The sequence below is a fragment of the Orcinus orca genome, chromosome 1 (assembly GCF_937001465.1).
Source record: "Orcinus orca chromosome 1, mOrcOrc1.1, whole genome shotgun sequence".
NCBI classification, from domain to species: Eukaryota; Metazoa; Chordata; class Mammalia; order Artiodactyla; family Delphinidae; genus Orcinus; species Orcinus orca.
Window position 1 is genome coordinate 6942682 of NC_064559.1, and position 21521 is coordinate 6964202.

At 41.1% G+C, this 21521-nt stretch overlaps 1 protein-coding gene and 1 non-coding gene across 2 annotated transcripts in view; both read left to right on the forward strand.

The window, feature by feature from the left end:
• Positions 1–21521, forward strand: part of EFCAB2 (EF-hand calcium binding domain 2) — a 146504-nt gene that overhangs the window by 87429 nt on the left and 37554 nt on the right. The window contains exon 3 of the mRNA XM_004284522.4: positions 16432–16504. Coding sequence (XP_004284570.1) covers positions 16432–16504 — 73 coding nt within the window. The remainder of the gene's footprint in view (positions 1–16431; positions 16505–21521) is intronic.
• On the forward strand, positions 6650–6751 carry LOC117198356 (U6 spliceosomal RNA). Its single transcript, XR_004479478.1, has one exon. It is a non-coding gene; the product is annotated as a U6 spliceosomal RNA (small nuclear RNA).

Here is a 21521-nt window from a genome sequence, read left to right on the forward strand (position 1 = left end):
TTCCCCATTATTATTTAGTATTAGAAGCTTTATCTTAGCAGTTAGACAAGTAATAGAGGCGTAAGTATTGGACACAAAATGGTAGAATGTAGAAAAGGTAGAAGAAAGAGAACTGTCTCTATTTGCAGATATGAAATCATGAAATATCTAGAAAACCCAAAAAATCCGTGGAAAAATTACTGCACAGAAAAAGAAAGTTTAATGAAGTTGTAGGAAATGAATTTAATATACAGAAAGCAAAAGATTTCATTTATACCAATAATGACCAGTTAGGTGATATAATGAAAGGTAAGACCCATTTACAATAGCATCAAAAAAGTTAAAATGTATAGACATAAATATAACAAAAAAAATACAGTGCTACATTAGGAAAACCTGAAAAATATATAAAAATAGACTTGAACAAATGGAAAGACGTACCGTGTTTTTGGATAGGAATACTTGAAATCACAAAGATGTCAAGTAGTCCTAAATCAACTTATAAACTTAATATAAACACGGTTAAAATACCAACAAATTCTTTTCTGGAGCTAGACAAGTGAATTTAATGTTCGTATGAAAAAATGGATAAGTAGAATGGCCAAGAAAATGCAGATAAAGGAGAGCAAGGAGGTAAATTTAGCTTTATTTGATATTAAAACATATTACAAATCCTTTACAATTAAAAGAGTATGGCATAACAGACCAATGAAATAGAACAGAAAATTCAGAAATAGTCCCAAGTGCCAGTGGAAAGGTAATACGTGATATAGGTGACATTTCCAGTAAGTGGGGAAAAGATAGACTTAACAACTAGATAGCCATTTAAAAACATATAAAATTAGGTCTGTACTTCAGATTGTATACCAAGGTAAAGTCTCTATGCAACAAAAATCTAAGTGTAAAACATAAAATCTTACAAGTATTAAAAAAATATGTGGATGAATTCCTTTATGAACTTGGTGTAGAGAAAGTGACTCAAAATAAAATCCAGAAGTAAAAAGATTGACACATTCTGCTTAAAAGGTTTTTTTTCAAGCTAAAAACACATTGAAAAATCAAGAGATAAATGACAACTTGAGAGAATGTTATATTGCAAATGGCTAATATCCCTAATATGTAAAAGTGGTAACTCTTTAAAAATGTCTGATTAACCAGAAATCTCCATTCTTTGCCCATAGAGAAAAAAGGAACTTAGTATGCCATTATTTTAAAATTTAATCTTTTTGATGTTTTTAAAAACATTTTATTTTGAAATTAATTTTAGAGTTACAGAAATGCAAAAATAGTACAGAGTATTCCTGTGTATCCTTCAACCAGCTTCTTCTAATGGTCATATCTTATATAACCATAGCACAGTTATCAAAATCAAGAAATTAACATTTGTTCAAAACCATGAACTCCACCTGTAGATCTTACTGATTTGTACCAGCTTTTCTACTAATCTCCTTTCTCTCTTCCAGGATCCAGTGCAGAATCCTATGTTGTATTTGGTTATTGTATCTCTTTAGGTCCTCCATTCTGTGACAGTTCTTCAATCTTTCTGTCTTTCATGACCTTGATACTTGTGAAAAGTATTGCTCAGTGATTTTGTAGAATGTCCCTCAGTTTGGGTATGTCAGATGTTTTGTCATGCATAGACTGAAGTAATGCATTTTTGGCGAGAAATACCATAGAAGTGATTTTGTATTTTTCTCAGAGCACCATGGCTGGGGTACTTGATGTTGATATATCTCCGTGCTGATGTTAACCTTGCTCTCTTGGTTAAGGTAGTGTCTGCCAGATTTTCCCCACTATAAGGTTGTTATTTTCCCCTTTGTAATTAGTAAATATCCTGGGGAGATATTTCAAGGCCATGCAAACATCCTATTTCTCCTCAATATTTGCCCACTAATTTTAGCATCCATTGGTTGATCTTATCCATAACAATGATTACTGTAGTGTTTGCCCAATGGTGTTTCAGTGTTATCTCTTAAGCTTTTTATTTGTTTGCTTTGTTTGGGCAGTGAGCAGCCATTTGGCCATGTTGAATTTGGAATTATTTAGCCCTTTTACAACAATGAAAAATGTTTTAGTCAATTAATTTAGTAAACATTTATTAAACCCTTGTTAAAACCAAAACATCCATGAGAAAAATGCAGAAGGCATAGTGATTCAGATCTGCATCTGAGTCTTTTTCTCTGTCACTACTTTTCATCCCAAATTACACTAACCACCATGATTTGTTCTAAGAAGGTGTTATTGCAAAGAATGCTGAGAGATAGAATCTCAGGAGTCAGAGGTTGGGGACCAGCTTCCAGTTCTGCTCCATACTAGTCATGTTCCTATAGGGTGGGTCAAGTGACTTCTCTGAGTTCCAGTTTCCTTATTTTTAAAGTGGGTATTATAATATGGATTGATGTGAGAATTAAATGAGTGAATGTATAGAAAAGTATTCATTTATTATTCAACATATATTTACTGAGTCCCTATTAGGTGTGAGCTCCTTCTGAGTGTTGAAATACAGCAGTGAAAGGCTTCTGTCCTTATGGAACTTGTATTTTAGAAAGAAGAGACAGACAGTATACAAGCAAACAGATAAATAGATATAATTTCACATAGTAATAAGTGCTATAACAGGATGAGGTAATAAAATGTGGTATAAATTAAAAATAGGATGATGTATTAGAGAAGGAGGGGTGATTAGGTGGGATGGAACAGTTTAAACATTCTGGTCAGGGAGAGTTTCTCTGGAGGTAATTTTTGAGTTAAGATCTTTAAGATTAGGAGACAGCCATGTGATGAACTGGGGGAGAGCAAATATGAAGGCCCTATGAAGAGAAGGGGTTTGTGTGTTGGAGAAAACCGAAAAAAAAAAACAGTGTAGCTGTGAGGAGAGTGGTATAAGATCAAGTCAGAAAGGTCAGCAGGGGCCAAATTAAGTGGAGCCTTGTAGGTCATGAAAGTGAGTTTAGATTATCAGTGCATTGGAGAGCCACCGGAGGGCCTTACGCGGAGGAGATGCGTGCTGTGGTTTTCACTTTTAGAAGGTTGTTCTGGCTGCTGTGAGGAGAACGCGTTGAGGTGATTGGTAACAGCGGAAGCCGAATGACTACCTGAGGCCTATGGCAGCAGTCCAGGCAAGAATGGTGGTCAGAGAATGATGGTGAGAGTAGGAGTATAGTAATAATTATTATTCTTGTTATGGGCTGAATTGTGTTCCCCCACAAGTTATGTCTCCAGGGCCCAGCACCTCAGGATATAATCTTATTTGGAGATAAGGTCTTTAAAGAAGTGATTAAGTTGAAATGGGTGCATTAGGGCAGGCCCTAATCTAATCTGATTTGTGGCCTTACAAGAAGAAATTTGAACACACAGAGAGATACCAGGGATGCAGGCACACAGAGGAAAGACCATGTGAGGACACAGCAAGAGGACAGGTATATGCGAGGCAAGGAGAGAGGCTTCAGAGGAAACTAAACCGGCCAGCACCTTGATCTTGGACTTCTAACCTCCAGAACCATGAGAAAATAAATTTCTGTTCTTTAAGCCACCCAGTCATGGTATTGTGTTATGGCAGCCCTAGTAAACTAATACAGTTATGATAATGATGATGGTGGTGATGATGATGATGGTGGTGGTGATTTTTTTCTTTTAATAAATTTATTTATTTATTTATTTATGGCTGCATTGGGTCTTCGCTGCCGCATGCGGGCTTTCTCTAGTTGTGGCGAGCGGGGGCTAGTCGTCGTTGTGGCGCGCGGGCTTCTCATTGTGGTGGCTTCTCTTGTTGCAGAGCATGGGCTCTGGGTGTGCGGGCTTCAGTAGTTGTGGCACATGGGCTCAGTAGTCATGGCTCGTGGGCTCTAGAGCGCAGGCTCAGTAGTTGTGGCGCAAGGGTTTAGTTGCTCCATGGCATGTGGGAATTTTCCGGACCAGGGCTCGAACCTGTGTCCCCTGCATTGGCAGGTGGATTCTTCACCACTGCACCACCAGGGAAGTCTGTGATTTCTTGACAGTATTTATCACTGCCTAAAATTATCTCATACTTATTTGTGTGTGTGTGTGTGTGTGTGTGTGTGTGTGTGTGTGTGTGTGTGTGTGTACTTTCTCCTACCAGATTGTGAGTTCCATGGTTAGAGCAGGGACCTAGTCTATTTAATTCATGACAGTAACCACAGTGCTTAGGGCAGTGTCTGAGCCATAGCAGATGTAAAAGTAAAGATGTCATTAACTTATATATTTATTGTTTCTCTCTCTATAATGTCCAATATTTTATAGAGCCTTTTTTCTTATGAATACACAGTAGACCCAGAGTTCCTCATTTGGAGGCTGTGAACTGTAGCTCATATGAAACTATAAGAAATAACAGAAGGTTTTCAGAAAGCATATTTTAGCAGTGGAAGAATGATCCTCACTTATAGGGAACTTTGAAGAAAGAGACCTTTTCTTTTTTCTCTTTTTTTTGGCTGTGCTGTGCGGCATGCCTGATCTTAGTTCCCGACCAGGGATCGAGCCTGCGCCCCCTGCAGTGGAAGCACAGAGTCTTTTTTTTTTTTTTTTAATTCAAGTATTTTATTCACAGTAAAGTGATTCAGTTATACATATATACATTCTTTTTTGTATTCTTTTCTATTATGGTTTATCATAGGATATTGAATATAGTTCCCTGTGCTATGTAGTAGGACCTTGTCGTTTATCCATTCTATATATAATAATTTGCATCCGCTAATCCCAAACTCCCATCCATTCCTCCTCCACCCCCCTCCGCCTTGGCAACCACAAGTCTGTTCTCTATGTCTGTGAGTCTGTTTCATAGATAAGTTCATTTGTGTCATATTTTAGATTCCACATATAAGTGATATCATGGTATTTGTCTTTCTGACTTACTTTGCTTACTATGATAATCTCTAAGTCCATCCGTGTTGCTGCAAATGGCATTATTTCATTCTTTTTATGACTGAGTAGTATTCTGTTGTATAAATGTATCACATCTTCTTTATCCATTCATCTGTCATTGGACGTTTAGGTTGTTTCCATGTCTTGGCTATTGCGAACAGTGCTGCGCGAAGTCTTAACCACTGGACTGCCAGGGAAGTCCCGAGGCCTTTCTTTGAACAGAGTAGTTCTGTTAAATAAGGAGATGAGGCATTATTTCAGCTTCATGTCATGGCTTTGCCAGAATAAGCTTAGTCTGTGAAAAAATGCCTTCCACGAGGCCAAGGTCTTTGTTTTGTTTTCTATTCTACCTGACACATAGTAGTGTTCAAAAATATTTATTGAATAAATAAAAATCATTTTCAAATCCTTCTTTGTTCCTTCTTATACATTTTTGAATTGCTTTAAACATTTTCTCATACTTAGCCTAGTGTCAGCTATTTCATAGAAGAGGTACAATATTTTGCCTATTCTTTTCTCCCTTAGAATTGCAGTTATCCTGAATCAGGTTTTCACTTTGTGGTCTTTTTGACCTTAGACTGCCCTTAAGCTGAAGACTCACAACCTAGCTCAATGCCACTGGCTCCACCTTGTGTCAGGAATATGATACTGCACTCACCAAAACGGAGCCTACCAAGAGCCAGCCTGCCCCTGGCCAAACATTTTAAGTGGTCCAGTTGCCGTATGTAAATTAAATGATGATGCCACTATTGGACAACCTTATTGTGACTCATTTGTGAAATGATTTCACCTCCATATCTACTACTCTGTATATAGTGCAGCTATGGAAACAAATTCTTAACCAAAGTTAAACCAGTATTTAACCAAAAAGGCTTTTGGAGTTAGTTTGCAGTTCTTATCAATGTAAGAGAAATCTACTCTGATAAAAGAAATGTCTCTGCAGATTATAAGGACTTTATTTTTTATAAATGTATTTATTTATTTTTTCAGCTGCGTTGGGTCTTCGTTGCTGTGCACGGGCTTTCTCTAGTTGTGGCGAGAGGGGGCTACTCTTTGTTGTGTGGGCGGGCTTCTCATTGCAGTGGCTTCTCTTGTTGCGGAGCACGGGCTCTAGGCGGGGGATTCAGTAGTTGTGGCTCACAGGATCTAGAGTGCAGGCTCAGTAGTTGTGGCGCACGGGCTTAATTGCTCCACGGCATGTGGGATCTTCCTGGACCAGGGCTCGGACCTGTGTCCCCTGCCTTGGCAGGCGGATTCTTAACCTCTGCGCCACCAGGGAAGTCCCTCATGGAATTAAAAAAAAATTACCAACACCTCAATTTTGGTAGGGCTTTCAGAGAAAATGAAAATCAGTTGTTTCACTTGAAGTCCTTAAAATCGGACTTCACTGAAAAAAGTCCATGAAATTGATTTAAAAGGAAGAAAATTTTTTTTCCAAAAGAAAAAGTTTTTTGTTTTTTTTTACATAGGTTGTATTTGTTTCTGGTTTGTGTATATGGTAGAACACAAGTGAGTTGGTCCTAACCGAACACAAGTGAGTTGGTCCTAACCGCACTGGTTGTTCAGGAGATGCATCTGTCTAGAAATGGCAGGGCAGAAGTCACTTGACCTGTTGAATGACGTGGTTGGGACTCACAGGATCAGTGGTGTGCTGGAGTGAAATCATGTTGACTTGTACCAGCTCACAAGAACTGATGAGTAAGTTTTCAGGAATCCTGCAAGCCACTGTCAAAACCTAACTCATAAAAAATAAGTTATATAAACTTACAAGTAAACGACACTAAAAGCAAATGTGCTCGCGTGGGCAGCACTTAGGCTAAAATTGGAATGGTATGGAGAAATTAGTGTGGCTCCTGCACGAGGGTGACAAACTTATAAAGCATTCTATACTTTTCCAAGTTGTTCTATGTAAAATGTAAAATAAATATTTTTATTACCAGTGAAAAATAACAAAAGTAACAAATACTCAAAACTTACCACTTCCTAATTACTCTACTACGTTTTTGTCTTATTTATGCTCTGGAGATGACTTATGTCTCCTGTATGGTGAGGGTGCCATGTGATGGTGTGCTATTGTGCATCTCTTCCCAGCTCCACCTTGAGTGACGTCAGATTGGCATCTTTAAACTGACCGATAGAGATGCAAATGCTCCTGATCAGGGCTTTTCCTCCTGAGGAACCAGTTGACCACATGCACACTCCTGTACACAAATGAGTTTGTTTATGCCTTCTCTCTCTCTCTACTCTTCCAAAAGCCTAACAGAAACACTTTAGAAGAAATTATTAAAATTTAAAAACTTTTAATTTTATTTTACTACTTTGACGTCAATATGTTTTTTAAATAGTTTTTTTAAAGGTGACTTTAATAATTTCAAGTACTTTAATAATTTTAATAATATTAAAATTATTTTAAAAGGTTAGTTTAAAATAATTTTGGGGCTTCCCTGGTGGCGCAGTGGTTGAGAGTCTGCCTGCCGATGTAGGGCACACGGGTTCGTGTCCCGGTCCGGGAAGATCCCACATGCCGCGGAGCGGCTGGGCCCGTGAGCCATGGCCGCTGAGCCTGCACGTCCGGAGCCTGTGCTCCGCAGCGGGAGAGGCCACAACAGTGAGAGGCCCGCATGCCGCAAAAAAGAAAAAAAAAAATTTCAATCAATTCATTTGATTCAAAATCTTATTCAGTAGAAGTTAAATAGGTTAATCAGCCTTAATATTATATATAAGTCTATCAATTACTTTCTTATTTCATATTTTTATTTCATTTTCTAGTTCCTGTCAACTATCTTATTTCCTCTTATTTCTGAACTTCTTTCTTTTATTTTCATTAAGCGTTGACATTTCTATTTCTTGCCTCCTAAAACTATATTTTCACCTCTTTCAGTGTTTTCTTACGTTTTCCTTTTTAGATCTCTTCCTTTTCAGACCTCTGTCTTCCTAAAAAATTAATGGTCTGGTCTTTTTCTGGCCTCTGTTCTTTCTTGCATTTCTCTTTTTTTCTTAGCTCACCTTTAGGAGCCTTACAACACATGGGGCTGAATGTTCACAATATGGTTTTCTTCAGAATGGCCAGAGTCTCAGCCCCACCCAGATCCATCTTGAATTCTTCAGAGCCCACCTGACCCTTCTGCTGCGTCCCATGTTCTTGGCACTAGGATTATAATGTGAGAGGAGCCCAGGGGATCATTTGGTGTTTGGTGCCTCAGGACCTGCGAGAAAAAGAGAAGCTCCGAGTTACCTTTGCTTCTGCTGTCATTTCCCTTTACAGCCCTCTCGAACACTCTATTTAGGAACCCTGGAGGCCTCTTGAAATATGATACCTCATCCGGTATCATTTGAAGAAAGAGCACACAAGAGAGGAAGGGGCTATGAGTGTTTAAACATCACCTCCCTTCTCCACCTCACTTGCCTTTGCATTATTTTCTTCTCCGTCACCCTCTCTGTGGCCTTTACAGGGCGGTGCAGTCAACCAATGGCCACAGAAAGCCACCTCCCGTTGAGCTGCCTTATGGGTCAGAGGCTGATCTGACTGTTCCGCTGGGACGTGCTACTTATCTTTAGAGAGCTTGAGCCCAGTGCTTGTTAGGGTCACTCACAAGGGGCAGGACAGGAATAAAGACACAGATGTAGAGAATGGACTTGAGGACACGGGGAGGGGGAAGGGGAAGCTGGGATGAAGTGAGAGTGTGGCATGGACATATATACACTACCAAACATAAAACAGATAGCTAATGGGAAGCAGCCGCATAGCACAGGGAGATCAGCTCCGTGCTTTGTGTCCACCTATAGAGGGGTGGGATAGGGAGGGTGGGAGGGAGACGCAAGAGGGAGGGGATATGGGGATATATGTATACGTATAGCTGATTCACTTCGTGGTACAGCAGAAACTATTCGTGGTACAGCAGAAACTAACACACAATTGTAAATCAGTTATACTCCAATAAAGATGTTAAAAAAAAAACCAAAAAACAAAAAACCAGCCCTTTTCCTGCAGCAGCAGGAACAGTTCCCCGTGCTGCCTTCTCATTGTTTGGTCGAGGGATGAAAAGGGCTCCATCCTTTTCATACGCTTTTCTTTTACCTGAAAGAATGGTAGACTGGTATCCAGCTTCACCTCTACTTGTACTTCATGAAACAGAATATTTTAGATCTATCATCTTGCTAAGTTTTCAATATTAAATTCTAAAATACTGAGGAAAAACGTTGTAACTAATATATTTTATTGTGAAAATGAGGGCGAAGACATCCTTAATAATCAGCTTTTCAAGCCAAAATGGTAAAAATAGTATAACATGAAAGAACAAATTGTTTTATGAATAGTTTATACAAGGCAGAATTTCTTACTACTTTGGTTTTGATTATGAGAATGAAATGAAGTTTAAAAAACTTCAGGCTTATGGACAAATAGTAAATGGTACGCTGAACCCTTGTGTACTTTCACTTAGATTCACCAATTTTTAACATTTTGCCACACTTGCTTTTGATTGTGTGCACTTTCTCCATATATATGTACATATATATTAATATGTATGTACATGTATATATTTATATGTATGTATTTATGCATTTTCCTTTTGCTGGACTCTTTGAGAGTAAGTTGTAGGCACTGGGACCTTTTCCCTTAAATACTCCGGTGTGTATCCTCTGAGAACAAAAGCATTCTCTTTTATAAGCCACAGGTTTTGTGTGTCTGTGTTTTTAAAAATAATTTTAGAGTCAGACCACATGGCTCCTTCCCCTGCTTCTTGCAGGTAAATTCCTAAACAGTACAAAGTTGATATTTTCCAGGAGTAGAGCGGGCCTGTAATATAAGCGTGTGAATCAGAAGTGTAGGACAGTTCTCATGATATTTATGTATGTCCCCTCTAAACAAAGAAGCAAACCAATGCTATGCTAAACAAAGCCTTATCTGAGGGCCACATTTGTTCTTTGTGTCATCAGTTTGTGATCCCTGGATCTATCTTCAAGGCTCTCATAGGGTGGCATATCCACAGCTTTCTTTAGAAGCACCTTGTTATAGTCAAGAAGTTCTCCTTTAAGCCTAACTAAATGCTCAGTTGAGATTTATGAGAGACAGCAGTGTGCAGGGGTTAAGAATATAGATTCTAACTTGTGTGTGTCTGAATCCCATTTCCACTATTTACTAGGATCTTGGGAAATGTACCTGATGTTTCTGTGGTTCAGTTTTCCTCATTTGTAAAACAGCAGTACCTACCACACAGAGCTGTTGTGAGGAGGTATTTTTTCTCACATCCGTACGAATCATGATCGTGGTATAAGGGAGGTGAGTGAGATGTGAAGTCTGTTCTTTCTAGGAGTCTTAGAGGAGATGTCCATTCCTAAGCCAGAAAGCTAATTAATCTAGTTTTCTCACATCATGAGAGATTGTGTTTCTGTTCTCATCCCCATTCTCTACTTAGCCCTCTTGTCAGACTTCTCCACAGCTGCCGAGATTTCCCTAGTCCTGAGGAGGTCGTTGCTTGAACATATTGGCTATATGTGACCTCAGGCAGGTTCTTTAACGCCTTTGGGATTTAATTTCTTCATCTGTAAAATGGAGATAATAGTAGTACCTACCTCATAGTGAGATGAGGATTAAATGAGTTGATATATGCACTGTGCTAGAATGTGCCTGGCACAGAGTAAGTGTTGTGGAGCTGTGCTGTTAGGTATGACATGCATTCTCTTCAGTAGGCATCCTCCTCAACTGTGTATTCTGTACTTGTGGTCTAGATTTTCTTACCACTAGCACTCTTGGGGGCGGTGGGGGGAGCAGTTCTCTTCCTCTCTCCTCTGGAAGTGCTGTTATTAAGATACCAGTGGTCTTCTTTTTGTCCAAATCTAAGATACTTCTTATTCTCTTAGCCTTCTGTAATATTTTTAACAGTAGAGATCATCTTGCAAATAAGGGTACTGGGCAGGGGGCACTTAAGGGGGCTATAGGAAGAAGAGAGGGTCAGATGAAGATAAGGAAGGGAACGTGGGAGCGAGAGAGAGACATGGACTGATTGATGGGTTGAGACCCAGTGATGGCAGGATTTTGCAGAGGGGTTAGGTGTGCAGTGAATGAGTGGGAAATGGAATCGACAGTTGCAAGATAAGTAATTTAGAATAAGTATTGTGATAGCAAAAGGAAGCTGAGAAATAGAATGGTTGGAGGTGGTAGGGCACCTATCAGAAATTTTTTCAGGATAAGGAAGATATGTGAACGTTTTACAGCAAAAGAGGAAGCATCTTATAAAGGAAAAGAGTGAAGATGGTGAGAGAGGCAGGTGTGTCAAGAATAAGAGTCAAGACTGGAACTAAGAAAAACTGAGGGGTTAGCTTTGTTAGGAAGAGCACTTTGTATTCCTTCAAGGCTGAGAGCGTAAGGAAGGGGGTATGTACATACTTCTGAAGTGGTGTGAGGGAAGTGCCTGGGAAGGTGGTGGTATGAACTGGATGTTTGAGTCCTTCTCAAATTCATATTCCTATGTCGAGGCCCTAACCCCCAATGTGATGGCATTTGGAGGTGGGGCCTTTGGGAGGTGATTAGGTTTAGGTGAGGTCATGAGAGTGGAGCCCCCATGATGGGATCAGGGCCCCCAGAAGAAGAGGGAGACCAGAGCCTGCTCTCCTCTCCTCCCACCCTGTGAGGACGCAGCAAGAAGGTGGCTGTCTGCAAGCCTGGAAGAGGGCGGTCACCAGACCCCGAATCCGCTGGTGCCTCAATCTCAGACTTCAAGCCTCCAGAACTATGAGAACTAAATGTTTGTGGTTTAAGCCACCCAGTCTGTGGTGTGTTGTTAGAGCAGCCTGAGCTGACTGAGCAGGTGGTCGGAGGGTTGGTGATGGTGCCAGCCTTAGCAGTTTTCATCTGTTCAGTGAAGAAGGTGACAGGTTTTCTACTGAGATTAAGGGAGTCAGCGCTTTGGAGCTTGAGGCAAGAGGGGCTTCAGAAGAGCTGTTTTGGGAGGCATTTTCTAGGGAATCAAAAGGAGATGAAAGAAAGGATTGTCAGGCGACGTCCAGGACACTCGATGCTGGCTGGCATGAATTTGTAGTGGGCTATGGTTGTCTTGTTTTTTGTTAATTATTTTCTTCCAGCAGTGCTTTGCAGGAACAGGAAAGTAAAAGTTAGAGATGCTCGGGGTTATGGATCATTAGAGCAGGCAGGATGGAAGTTAAGGGGCCCAGAATCCACGGTGGTGGTAATGGCAATTTTGAATGGTTTACTATAGAATATTGAACAACCATATGTGTAGGTTAATTAATTGCTAAACACAGTTGCGTGAGTGAGCCCAGGGGAAACCAGTGGAGGAACCGTCCAGCCAACCCACAGAATTATGAAAAATAAGAACTCGTTGTTGTTTAAGCCCCTACGTTTTGGGCAGCATGTGACCCAGCCACGGAAACCTGCAATGCTCTGCCTTGAGTTGGACAGCTGCAACCAGAAGCCTGGGGCCAAGGGAGCCAGTGCAGTAGGAGGTTAGGCCCTCAGGGAGTGGAGCAGGGGAAGAATGGAGAGGGGTTCTGGAGGGGCACACAGAGAATATGCAGCAGAGCCAGTGAAGCACAGGCTTTAGAGTGTGAGAGCGAGGGCCGGGCTCGCCATCTGGAAAACGGGTGCCTAGAGAGGCAGGTCGTGGTGGTGAGTGGCAGGTAAGAGCCCATGCCTCCCCGTTCACTCTTGGCAGAGGACCTTGCCTTTCCACACAGAGGCGAGGCAGGCCTTCATATCCCACTCCCAGCCACAAACTAGGCTTACAGATATGAAATAGAGGACAAAGATGTGTCACATTTCTGTATTTTTCTAAATCTAATCAAATTCCATTTTCCCATGTGCCAAGACCAGGAAGAGGTCAACCTTAGCCGTTCGTTGGCTTCTCCTTCTCCTCTCTCATGTTGCACTGGGATCCCAAGGCTGATGCAGTCTTTAGGAAAAACAAGGAGAAGGAAGATCACTGTACTACTGAGATGCCGAGGCCTGAAGGCGGGGGTAGCATCGCCTTCCTCTGTGCCAGGTTCAGCCGAAGGGATCCTGACCACAGCTTCCAGAGCCCCGGAGCACAGACGAAGAGGTTAGCTTTCCACAGGAGGCAGGGTGGGTGAGCTAGCAGACCTGTTGTGTGCAGGTGAGCTCTTGAGTTTTGTATTGTTCTTTAGGCCACTGTGGACTCATCAGCCGAAGGGTCTTTGCCCTTTTCTCTTATATCATCAGGCCTTTGTGTCTCAGGACTAGAGAGAAGGAAGTTTCTTGATGCTTAGAGGACATCATTAGGCTTTGTTTTCTGTGGTCTGCATAGGCAGAGTGTGACAATCCAGCTAGATGCACTCAGAAGAACAGAAGATGGTGATAGGTTCTTCAAAGGGAAGTAGAAAGAGGGATAAACTTTTCTAAGGCTGCAAGGAGGATCCTGCCACCCTCTCACAGGTAGCAACGTGCTGGTGGCAGGACCTCAGATCGGATGGCTGTGTGGACACAGCACTAAGCACCTGGCCCAGCCCTTCCCACCTCCTCTGGAAGCCCACCTGCTCAGTCGACGGTGCCCTCATCAGCCTTCTACTTTGCACTGGCTCTTTCCCATTGGTATTAAAACATGCTCACCTTTTTCTGGGCTTAAATTTAAAAAAAAAATCTTCCTTGACACCATGTCCCCCTCCAGACATCTCTTCTTCCCCTTCACTTTATAGATCCATCTACCTCAACCCAGTGCAATCTGATTTCTCCCCCACTTTCAAGTGAAACATCCTTGATCAAAAATCAGAACTGGGCTTCCGTGGTGGCGCAGTGGTTGAGAGTCTGCCTGCCGATGCAGGGGACACGGGTTCGTGCCCTGGTCCGGGAAGATCCTACATGCCGCGGAGCGGCTGGGCCCATGGGCCATGGCCGCTGAGCCTGCACGTCCAGAGCCTGTGCTCCGCAACGGGAGAGGCCACGACAGTGAGAGGCCCGCGTACCGCAAAAAAAAAAAAAAAAAAAAAAAAAATCAAAAACAAAACAAACAAAAACAAAAAATTCAGAACTGATTTCCTTCTTCACTAAATCCAGTGGACATTTCTCAGAACTTGTCTTACTCGACCTCCCAGCAGCATTTGATGCCAAAGATGACTCAATTTTTCCATCTCTTTCCTTAGCTTCCATGACACCACCCTGTCCTGAATTTCTGCTTTTACCCCCTGGCTCCTCTTCCCTGTGTCTAGTGTGGGGACTAGACCATTGTGTCAGTGTAAGTACTCCTCTGAGCTCTTCCTGGCTTGTCATCTCTTCCAGCCGGGATACTCTTCCTAGAGGAGCTCTTCTACTCCCGTGGCTTTGTTACCAGATCTGTGCTTCCAGCCCAGATTTTCTCCTGTGCATCCTTATACATGTCAAGTCTATGGTTTGCTTTTATCCCCCTTGAAAGCTAGTAAGTTAGTCTGTTACTGTTTCATAGATGTTGGCAGAAGACATGAGACCTGGGTCAGCGACAAAGGACTTCATTTAAGTATGGTTGAGGGACTTCCCTGGTGGTCCTGTGGTTTAAGACTCCATGCTTCCACTGCAGGGGGCACGGGTTCAACCCCTGGTCGGGGAACTAAAATCCCACATGCTGCGAGGTGCGGCCAATAAATAAAGAAATAAGGTTGAAAGTTTCTCAGAGCAGCACAAGGAGGGGATTGATTATGTTGCTGACACAGCACACTGTAATTCTAATGTTCTCTTTATGTGCTGTACTTGTCTTTGCAAAGTGTGAACATGATGGCCGCTATTGCCTAGAAAAGTACCATCAAAAGAGTATTACACATATAATTTAAAATTTTCTAGTAACCATATTTTAAAGAAGTAAAAGAAAGGGCATTTTAACAATATGTTTTATTTAACTGATGTCTAAAATACTATGATTTCCACATGTAATCAATAAAAAATTTTTAATGAGATATTTTACATTTTTTTCACACTAAGTGTTTGAAGTCCATGTATATTTTTTACTTAGAGCCCATTTCAGTCAGGATTAGTCACATTGCTAGTGCCCCATAGCCAGATGGAGGTAGTAGCTACGGTACTGCACGGCTCAGGCCTGAAATTTCTCTTTTTCCCCATCCCACCTCCCTGAGATTTCTAACCTGCAAGGGCGTTCAGGCCTTTCCCATCTCCCTTCCTTACCCTCCCTTTGTTTCTGTGAGTTAAGGAAGCCTTTATTCTTGTCCTTCTGCATCTGGAGTTGAAGCAGTTCTCTGATTCGAAGAACAGAAGGCCTAGGAGGTTACAGAGGGGGTAAATCTGTGAATACTTCTCAAATTATATTTTTTGTCCCTGCCTCATTAACTATTTGTTCGAATGTATGCAATAGCCCCATCTGATGTTACAAGAACATTACTACATTGGTGTTGGCCAGTTTCGTGGGTCATCTTTAGGGGCTTCTAGAGAGAAAGTATAATCTCATAAAATATTTTTGGTGTGTAGTAGTAGCATCATGTTCAGATCCTGCCTCAATGAGGGCTGTGGGCAGGAAAAGCAGTGCAGAGGTGTTGAGCCTAAGGTGCTCAGGGAGATGTGAAATAGAGTTGGCGTGAAGACCGTACATGTTTAGCTGGCCTTCAGATCAATCAGTGAACGTCGAGAATCCTGTCTTCCACAGTTACTGACTTTAGGTTTTTCTCTTAAGTTGATACTCATCCTGCAGCTTCCTTAAGTGAAGAACTTAAAAATTCTTATTTAAAATATTTTCTCAGTAAAATAGTCAGCAAATATAACACCACCAATATTAGCCAGAATGGTAAAGAAGCTAAATATTCTAGTTAAGTGAATATTTGTGAAATTAACATTCAAAATGTCACAACTTTTTAATCATTTTCAGTGGAAATATTTAACAATCTATTATAAATCCTCTGTCTCAGCACCCAGGGAGTGCTGAATATAATTCTACTTTCCTTAGGCTATTTGTTGAATTGAATTAAATTACCATGGGGCGGGGTGGGGAGTAGCTGATATTCACTGGGTGGCTGCTCTGCCGAAAGCTGTGCTTATGTTACGATGGCTCTTTGCCCTCAGCCCCTCCCAGTCCAGTTCTGAGTATTTCAAGGGAGGTACTGGGTTTTACCTCCCAGGCAGGATTATGTGCACAGGGATTAACCTGCCCAGTCTAGCAAATTGCAGGGCTGGAGTTTGAACCCTAGCAGTCTGCCACTAGAGCTCATGCTTTTAGGTTCTCTGCCACTAATGTAGACTTCACCACATTAGAAATTATCATCCTCATTTTACAGATGTGGAAACTGAGGCTCAAAAGAATTAACTAACACTTAAAGCCAGTCAGTAAGTGGCTGACCTTTCTTTTTCTTATTTCTCCCTCCTTTCTTTTCCTTTTCGAGAACTTTTTGATTTGGGCCCAGGCAGGGCTTGCACTTGCCAGTCAACACAGATCCTTCTTTCTTCTCTCTTGGGTTCACTTGTCTGCCTTTTCCTTTCCTCAGAAACTACCTTCCATCCTCTTGAGGCAATATTTATTGTATGACTTTGTTTGCTACGCTACATCTGCTCTGAAATAATTTAGAGAAATACAGCACTTGTCTTTTCAGAGTTTATATTCTAAAGCAATTGACTGCTTTTTTCCCCAGAGAGATCGGAACAATTATCAGGTCATTAGGATGCTGCCCTAGTGAAGGAGAGCTACATGATCTGATTGCAGAGGTAAGTAGGGCTAAGAAAGTTCCATTCAGCAGACTCTCTGCGTGACTCCATCTTCTTGTAATTAAAAAAAAAAAAAAAAATCCTTACCTGAAGTGAAAAATGCCCTAAACTACCAAATGTGTGTAGTGAAGACATTAGGACAGCTATATGAATTAGCAAATCAACAGGATCTGCAAGAATTAATATCAGATCTTGAAGAAATGTTTATGACCAGGTAATGCAATGGATCAAGTAAGGACCTCACTTTAGATATCACACACTTTATAATTAGTTGAAGAAAGGCCAGTAGACACAGGGGACTGACTATATGCGAGGGAATATTGACAGATGAAGGAATATAGTAAATAACGTCAGTTCAAAGGGGATAGAAGCAGTAGAGACTACAGAATATATTTGGGGAAATATAACTAACTTTCAGAAGCAGTAGTAAATAAAATAATAACTACCTTGACATTGAATTTTGAAAATGCTTATTTGTAATAGTGTAGATGAGTTGCTGGAGGGAATTATCTCATAAAGCGGTGATGAACAGCCCAAGACCAGAGAGCTTCATGCCCTGTTTGGTTTTCCAGAAAAGTGTCCAATCTGTTTTCAAATACAGCTTTCAGTTCAACAAGGCAGAGGCAGGCTTCCCTGGTGGCTCAGTGGTTGAGAGTCCGCCTGCCGACGCAGGGGACACGGGTTCGTGCCCCGGTCCGGGAAGGTCCCACATGCCGCAGAGCGGCTGGGCCCGTGAGCCATGGCCACTGAGCCTGTGCATCCGGAGCCTGTGCTCCGCAACGGGAGAGGTCACAACAGTGAGAGGCCCGTGTACCGCAAAAAAAAAATACAGGAGCCAGCTTGAAGGGGCTCCATAGTTAAATCTATGATAATTTCAGCATCAAAACAAACAGAACAGGGCTTCCCTGGTGGCGCAGTGGTTAAGAATCCATCTGCCAATGCAGAGGACATGGGTTTGAGCCCTGGTCTGGGAGGATCCCACATGCTGCGGAGCAGCTGGGCCCGTGAGCCATGGCCGCTGAGCCTGTGCATCCGGAGCCTGTGCTCCGCAACGGGAGAGGCCACAACAGTGAGAGGCCCGCGTACTGCCAAAAAAAAAAAAAAAAAACAAGGCAGAGGCCTGAAGGGAATAAAAAACTACCTGGGCAACCACCAGGAGAAGAATCTTTTCAGAATTGCTTATCTAGGTATGTGGGTTTTCGTGGAGGCCAGGGATCAACAAAGAGGATAAGGAGAAAGGCAAGGAAGTGTGATTTTATTTATCTCCTTCCTTGCACCCAGCACAGTACTTGCTTCTTTAGTGTTACACAGAAGAGAAGGAGTTGTGACTCTGGGTGAGTCGCTTAACCTCTGTAAATATCAGTTTCTCCATAATGACACCTACTTCAGAGTTTGCTTCAAAGATGAATGAAATAATGTATAAGAAGACATGTTTTGGGCTTCCCTGGTGGCGCAGTGGTTGAGAATCTGCCTGCTAATGCAGGGGACACGGGTTCGAGCCCTGGTCTGGGAGGATCCCACATGCCGCGGAGCAACTAGGCCTGTGAGCCACAACTACTGAGCCTGCGCATCTGGAGCCTGTGCTCCGCAACAAGGGAGGCCGCAATAGTGAGAGGCCCGTGCACCGCAATGAAGAGTGGCCCTGCTTGCCCCAACTAGAGAAAGCCCTCACACAGAAACGAAGACCCAGCACAGCCAAAAATAAATTAATTAATTAATAAACTCCTACCCCCAACATCTAAAAAAAAAAAAAGACATGTTTTGAATTCTAAAGCACATGGAAGATTAGAAAGATGACTCTCTTGCTCCACGTTAGCATTTTGATAACGAAAAAGAAGTACCAATTTTTCATTAGCATTTAAATGTATTCAGTAAAGCAGGAAATTGTTTTTTCATTTTGGGATCCAGTAAAGGTATTATTACTGAGCAGAGGGGGAAAAAATCTGTTTTCCTTCATTGGTCCTCACTGTTTAAAAAAAAAGGTTTTGATCACTCCCATAAAGTGATCATCATCAAAGCTAGAATTTGTGTTAGAGAGAGGAAAGTTGGCACTGTGGAAGACCTAGGAACTGGAAGATGAATTTATAGTGAAATCATAATTATTGTGTGTCATTGAGTAGAGTAAGGGAGCAGTAATGAAAATGTCTCTGAAAGTCAGTAGATGAGAAACTTTAGAGCCTAATTCTTTTATGGTTTGCTTGTATGTTTTAATCTGTAGCAGGGATCAGAAAACCACAACCCCTGGGCCAAAACCCCTGGGCCACAACCCCTGGACCAGTCCACCACCTGTTTTTGTAAATAAAGTTTTATTGGAACACAGCTAGACTCATTTACTTACATATTATCTATGACTGTTTACTTACTACAAGAACGGAGTTAAGAGACCATATAGTTTGCAAAGCTTAAAGGATCTGGCCTTTTACAGAAAAAGGTTGCCAACTCCTGATCTGTAGGTTTCTCTGGCAAAGTAGAGCAAATACCACATCTAGTGTCAGGAGATCTAGGTTCAAATCCCATAGCTACCACTTATGACCATGTCGCATTTGGTGAGCCACTTAATCTTTCAAAGCCTGGTTCTACATCTGCAAAAGGAATGCAACAATACCATAGTGTTTTTATGAAGATTAAATTTAATAACTGTGAGGAATCAGCTGTTACTTTGTGGGCCCTCTGTGCGTGTTTGGGTTTGCTTGCTCTGTAGGTGGCTCTCTACCAAAATGCCCCCGTGGGTTTGGGTAGTTAACCACAGTAGGTGCTCAGGTCCCAATGTTTTATTTTGTCTTTACAGTTTTCTTAGGTACATTGACACAACTTTTGAAAATTACAGATATTTAGAACAGTTATGGACCCGTAGGGATCACTGAGCTGTTTAAGCCCATAAATGTTTTTCTGTACTTGCTCACAACACAGTTTATTCAGATTAAATTCTAGCCAAATGCTTAAAAAGCTTTGGGTGTGACTACCCTTTTTGAAGTTTCCCAAATAACTGAGAGGAAAAAAGCATGTAGATATTTGTATGATTCAAATACATTTAGAAAATCAAAGCTACATAATAGTAAACATCTAGGGGTAAATGTCATATTGCTAAATGCTCTGTCATAGTTTCAGAACTGAAATGTTTCTGCCTCATTTGCTCTGAAATGAAATAATGACTATGTTTTAAATTCTTCTGTAAAAAATTGAAATCTGTGTGTGGTTCTCTAGTTGTCATTTACTTGAATTTTAGTGTTGATGCATACTAACTTTCAGCCCTCCACTTCCTGGAGATCAACTTGAAATCTGATGTATCTCTTGAAATAGATCATTTAAAAAATCACTCAGCATTGATCCCTCCACTTAATATTCTGTAGTTAGCCACTTGCCCCAAATAATCTCTGCCTGTGTGGAATATCACAAAACCCAGCAACTGTAAGAAAGGTTAATAAAAATTTTGCCAACATACATACAGTTTACTAAACAATTCTTCCTTTAATATTAATTTAGAGCTATCTAGGATCTTCAGTGTGCAAGAGCTGGGAGGAGATAATGGCATTTTAGTACAAGTGGAAAGGATATTTAGAGGTCTGCATCCTTTAAAGTTCAAACCTAAGTGGTATTATGGAGAATTTAAAGTAATTATAAAGGAGAACTAAAGGATGTTGGGAAAATAATACCAATGTTGGTGAGATTATTACATTGCACAGTGATTTAAAAAAAGGTCAATTCATCAGGCAGTTTTAAAAATCATAAATGTATTTTTAAAAATCAGAAATGGACAGATTAGAGGGAGAAACAGACAATTCCACAATCACAGATGAAGATTTCAGTAACCCTCTCTAAGTAATTGATAGAACACCTACATAAAATATCAGCAAAGATGTAGAAGATACAAACAACACCATCAACCATTCTGACCTAATTGATATTTATAGAACACTACCCCCAACAACCACAAAATACATGTTCTTTCCAAGTGTACATGCGATGTTCATTAAGATAGATTAAGTACTGGGCCATAAAACAAGTCACAACAGATTTTTAAAAATTAAAATCATACAGGATATGTTTTCTGATACCAAAAAAAAAAGAATTAAATAGAGATCAACTGAGAATAATATCACTAGGAAATCCTCAAATACTTGGAATTAAGCAACATACTTTTTTTTTTTTTTTAAGATTTTTTAGTGTGGACCACTTTTAAAGCAATACTGTGCTACAGTATTGCTTCTGTTTTATGTTTTGGTCCTTTGGCCCTGAGGCATGTGGGATCCTAGCTCCCCGACCAGGGATCGAACCTGCATCCCCGGCATTGGAAGGTGAAGTCTTAACCACTGGACCACCAGGGAAGTCCCTAAGCAGCATACTTCTAAATAACTCATGAATCGAAGAAGAAATCATAAGGGGAATTAGAAAATATTTTTCCCTGAACAATAATGAAGATACAGTGTGTCAAACTTTGTGTCATGCAGGTAAAGCAGCACTTAGGGGACAGTTTAGCACTTTAAGTGTTTATATTAGAAAAGACAAAAAGATCTAAAAGTAATTATCTAAATTCTCATCTTAAGAAACCAGAAAAAGAAGAGCAACGTAAACCCAATATAAATAGAAGGAAGAAAATTATAAAGAGCAGAAATCAGTGAAATACAAGATGAACAGAGAAAATCACAGAAAGCAAAATACTGGTCTTTTCAAATACAACTGATAAACTTATAGCTAAGGACATTAAGATACAAATTACCGGGCTTCCCTGGTGGCGCAGTGGTTGAGAGTCCACCTGCCGATGCAGGGGACACGGGTTCGTGCCCCGGTCCGGGAAGATCCCACATGCCGCGGAGCAGCTGGGCCCGTGAGCCGTGGCCGCTGAGCCCGCGTGTCCGGAGCCTGTGCTCCGCAACGGGAGAGGCCACAACAGTGAGAGGCCCGCGTACCGCAAAAAAAAAAAAAAAAAAAAAAGAGACAAATTACCAATGTCAAGATTAAAGGAAAGCACAGGGAGCTATACTCAATATCTTGTAATAACCTATAATGGAGAAGAATC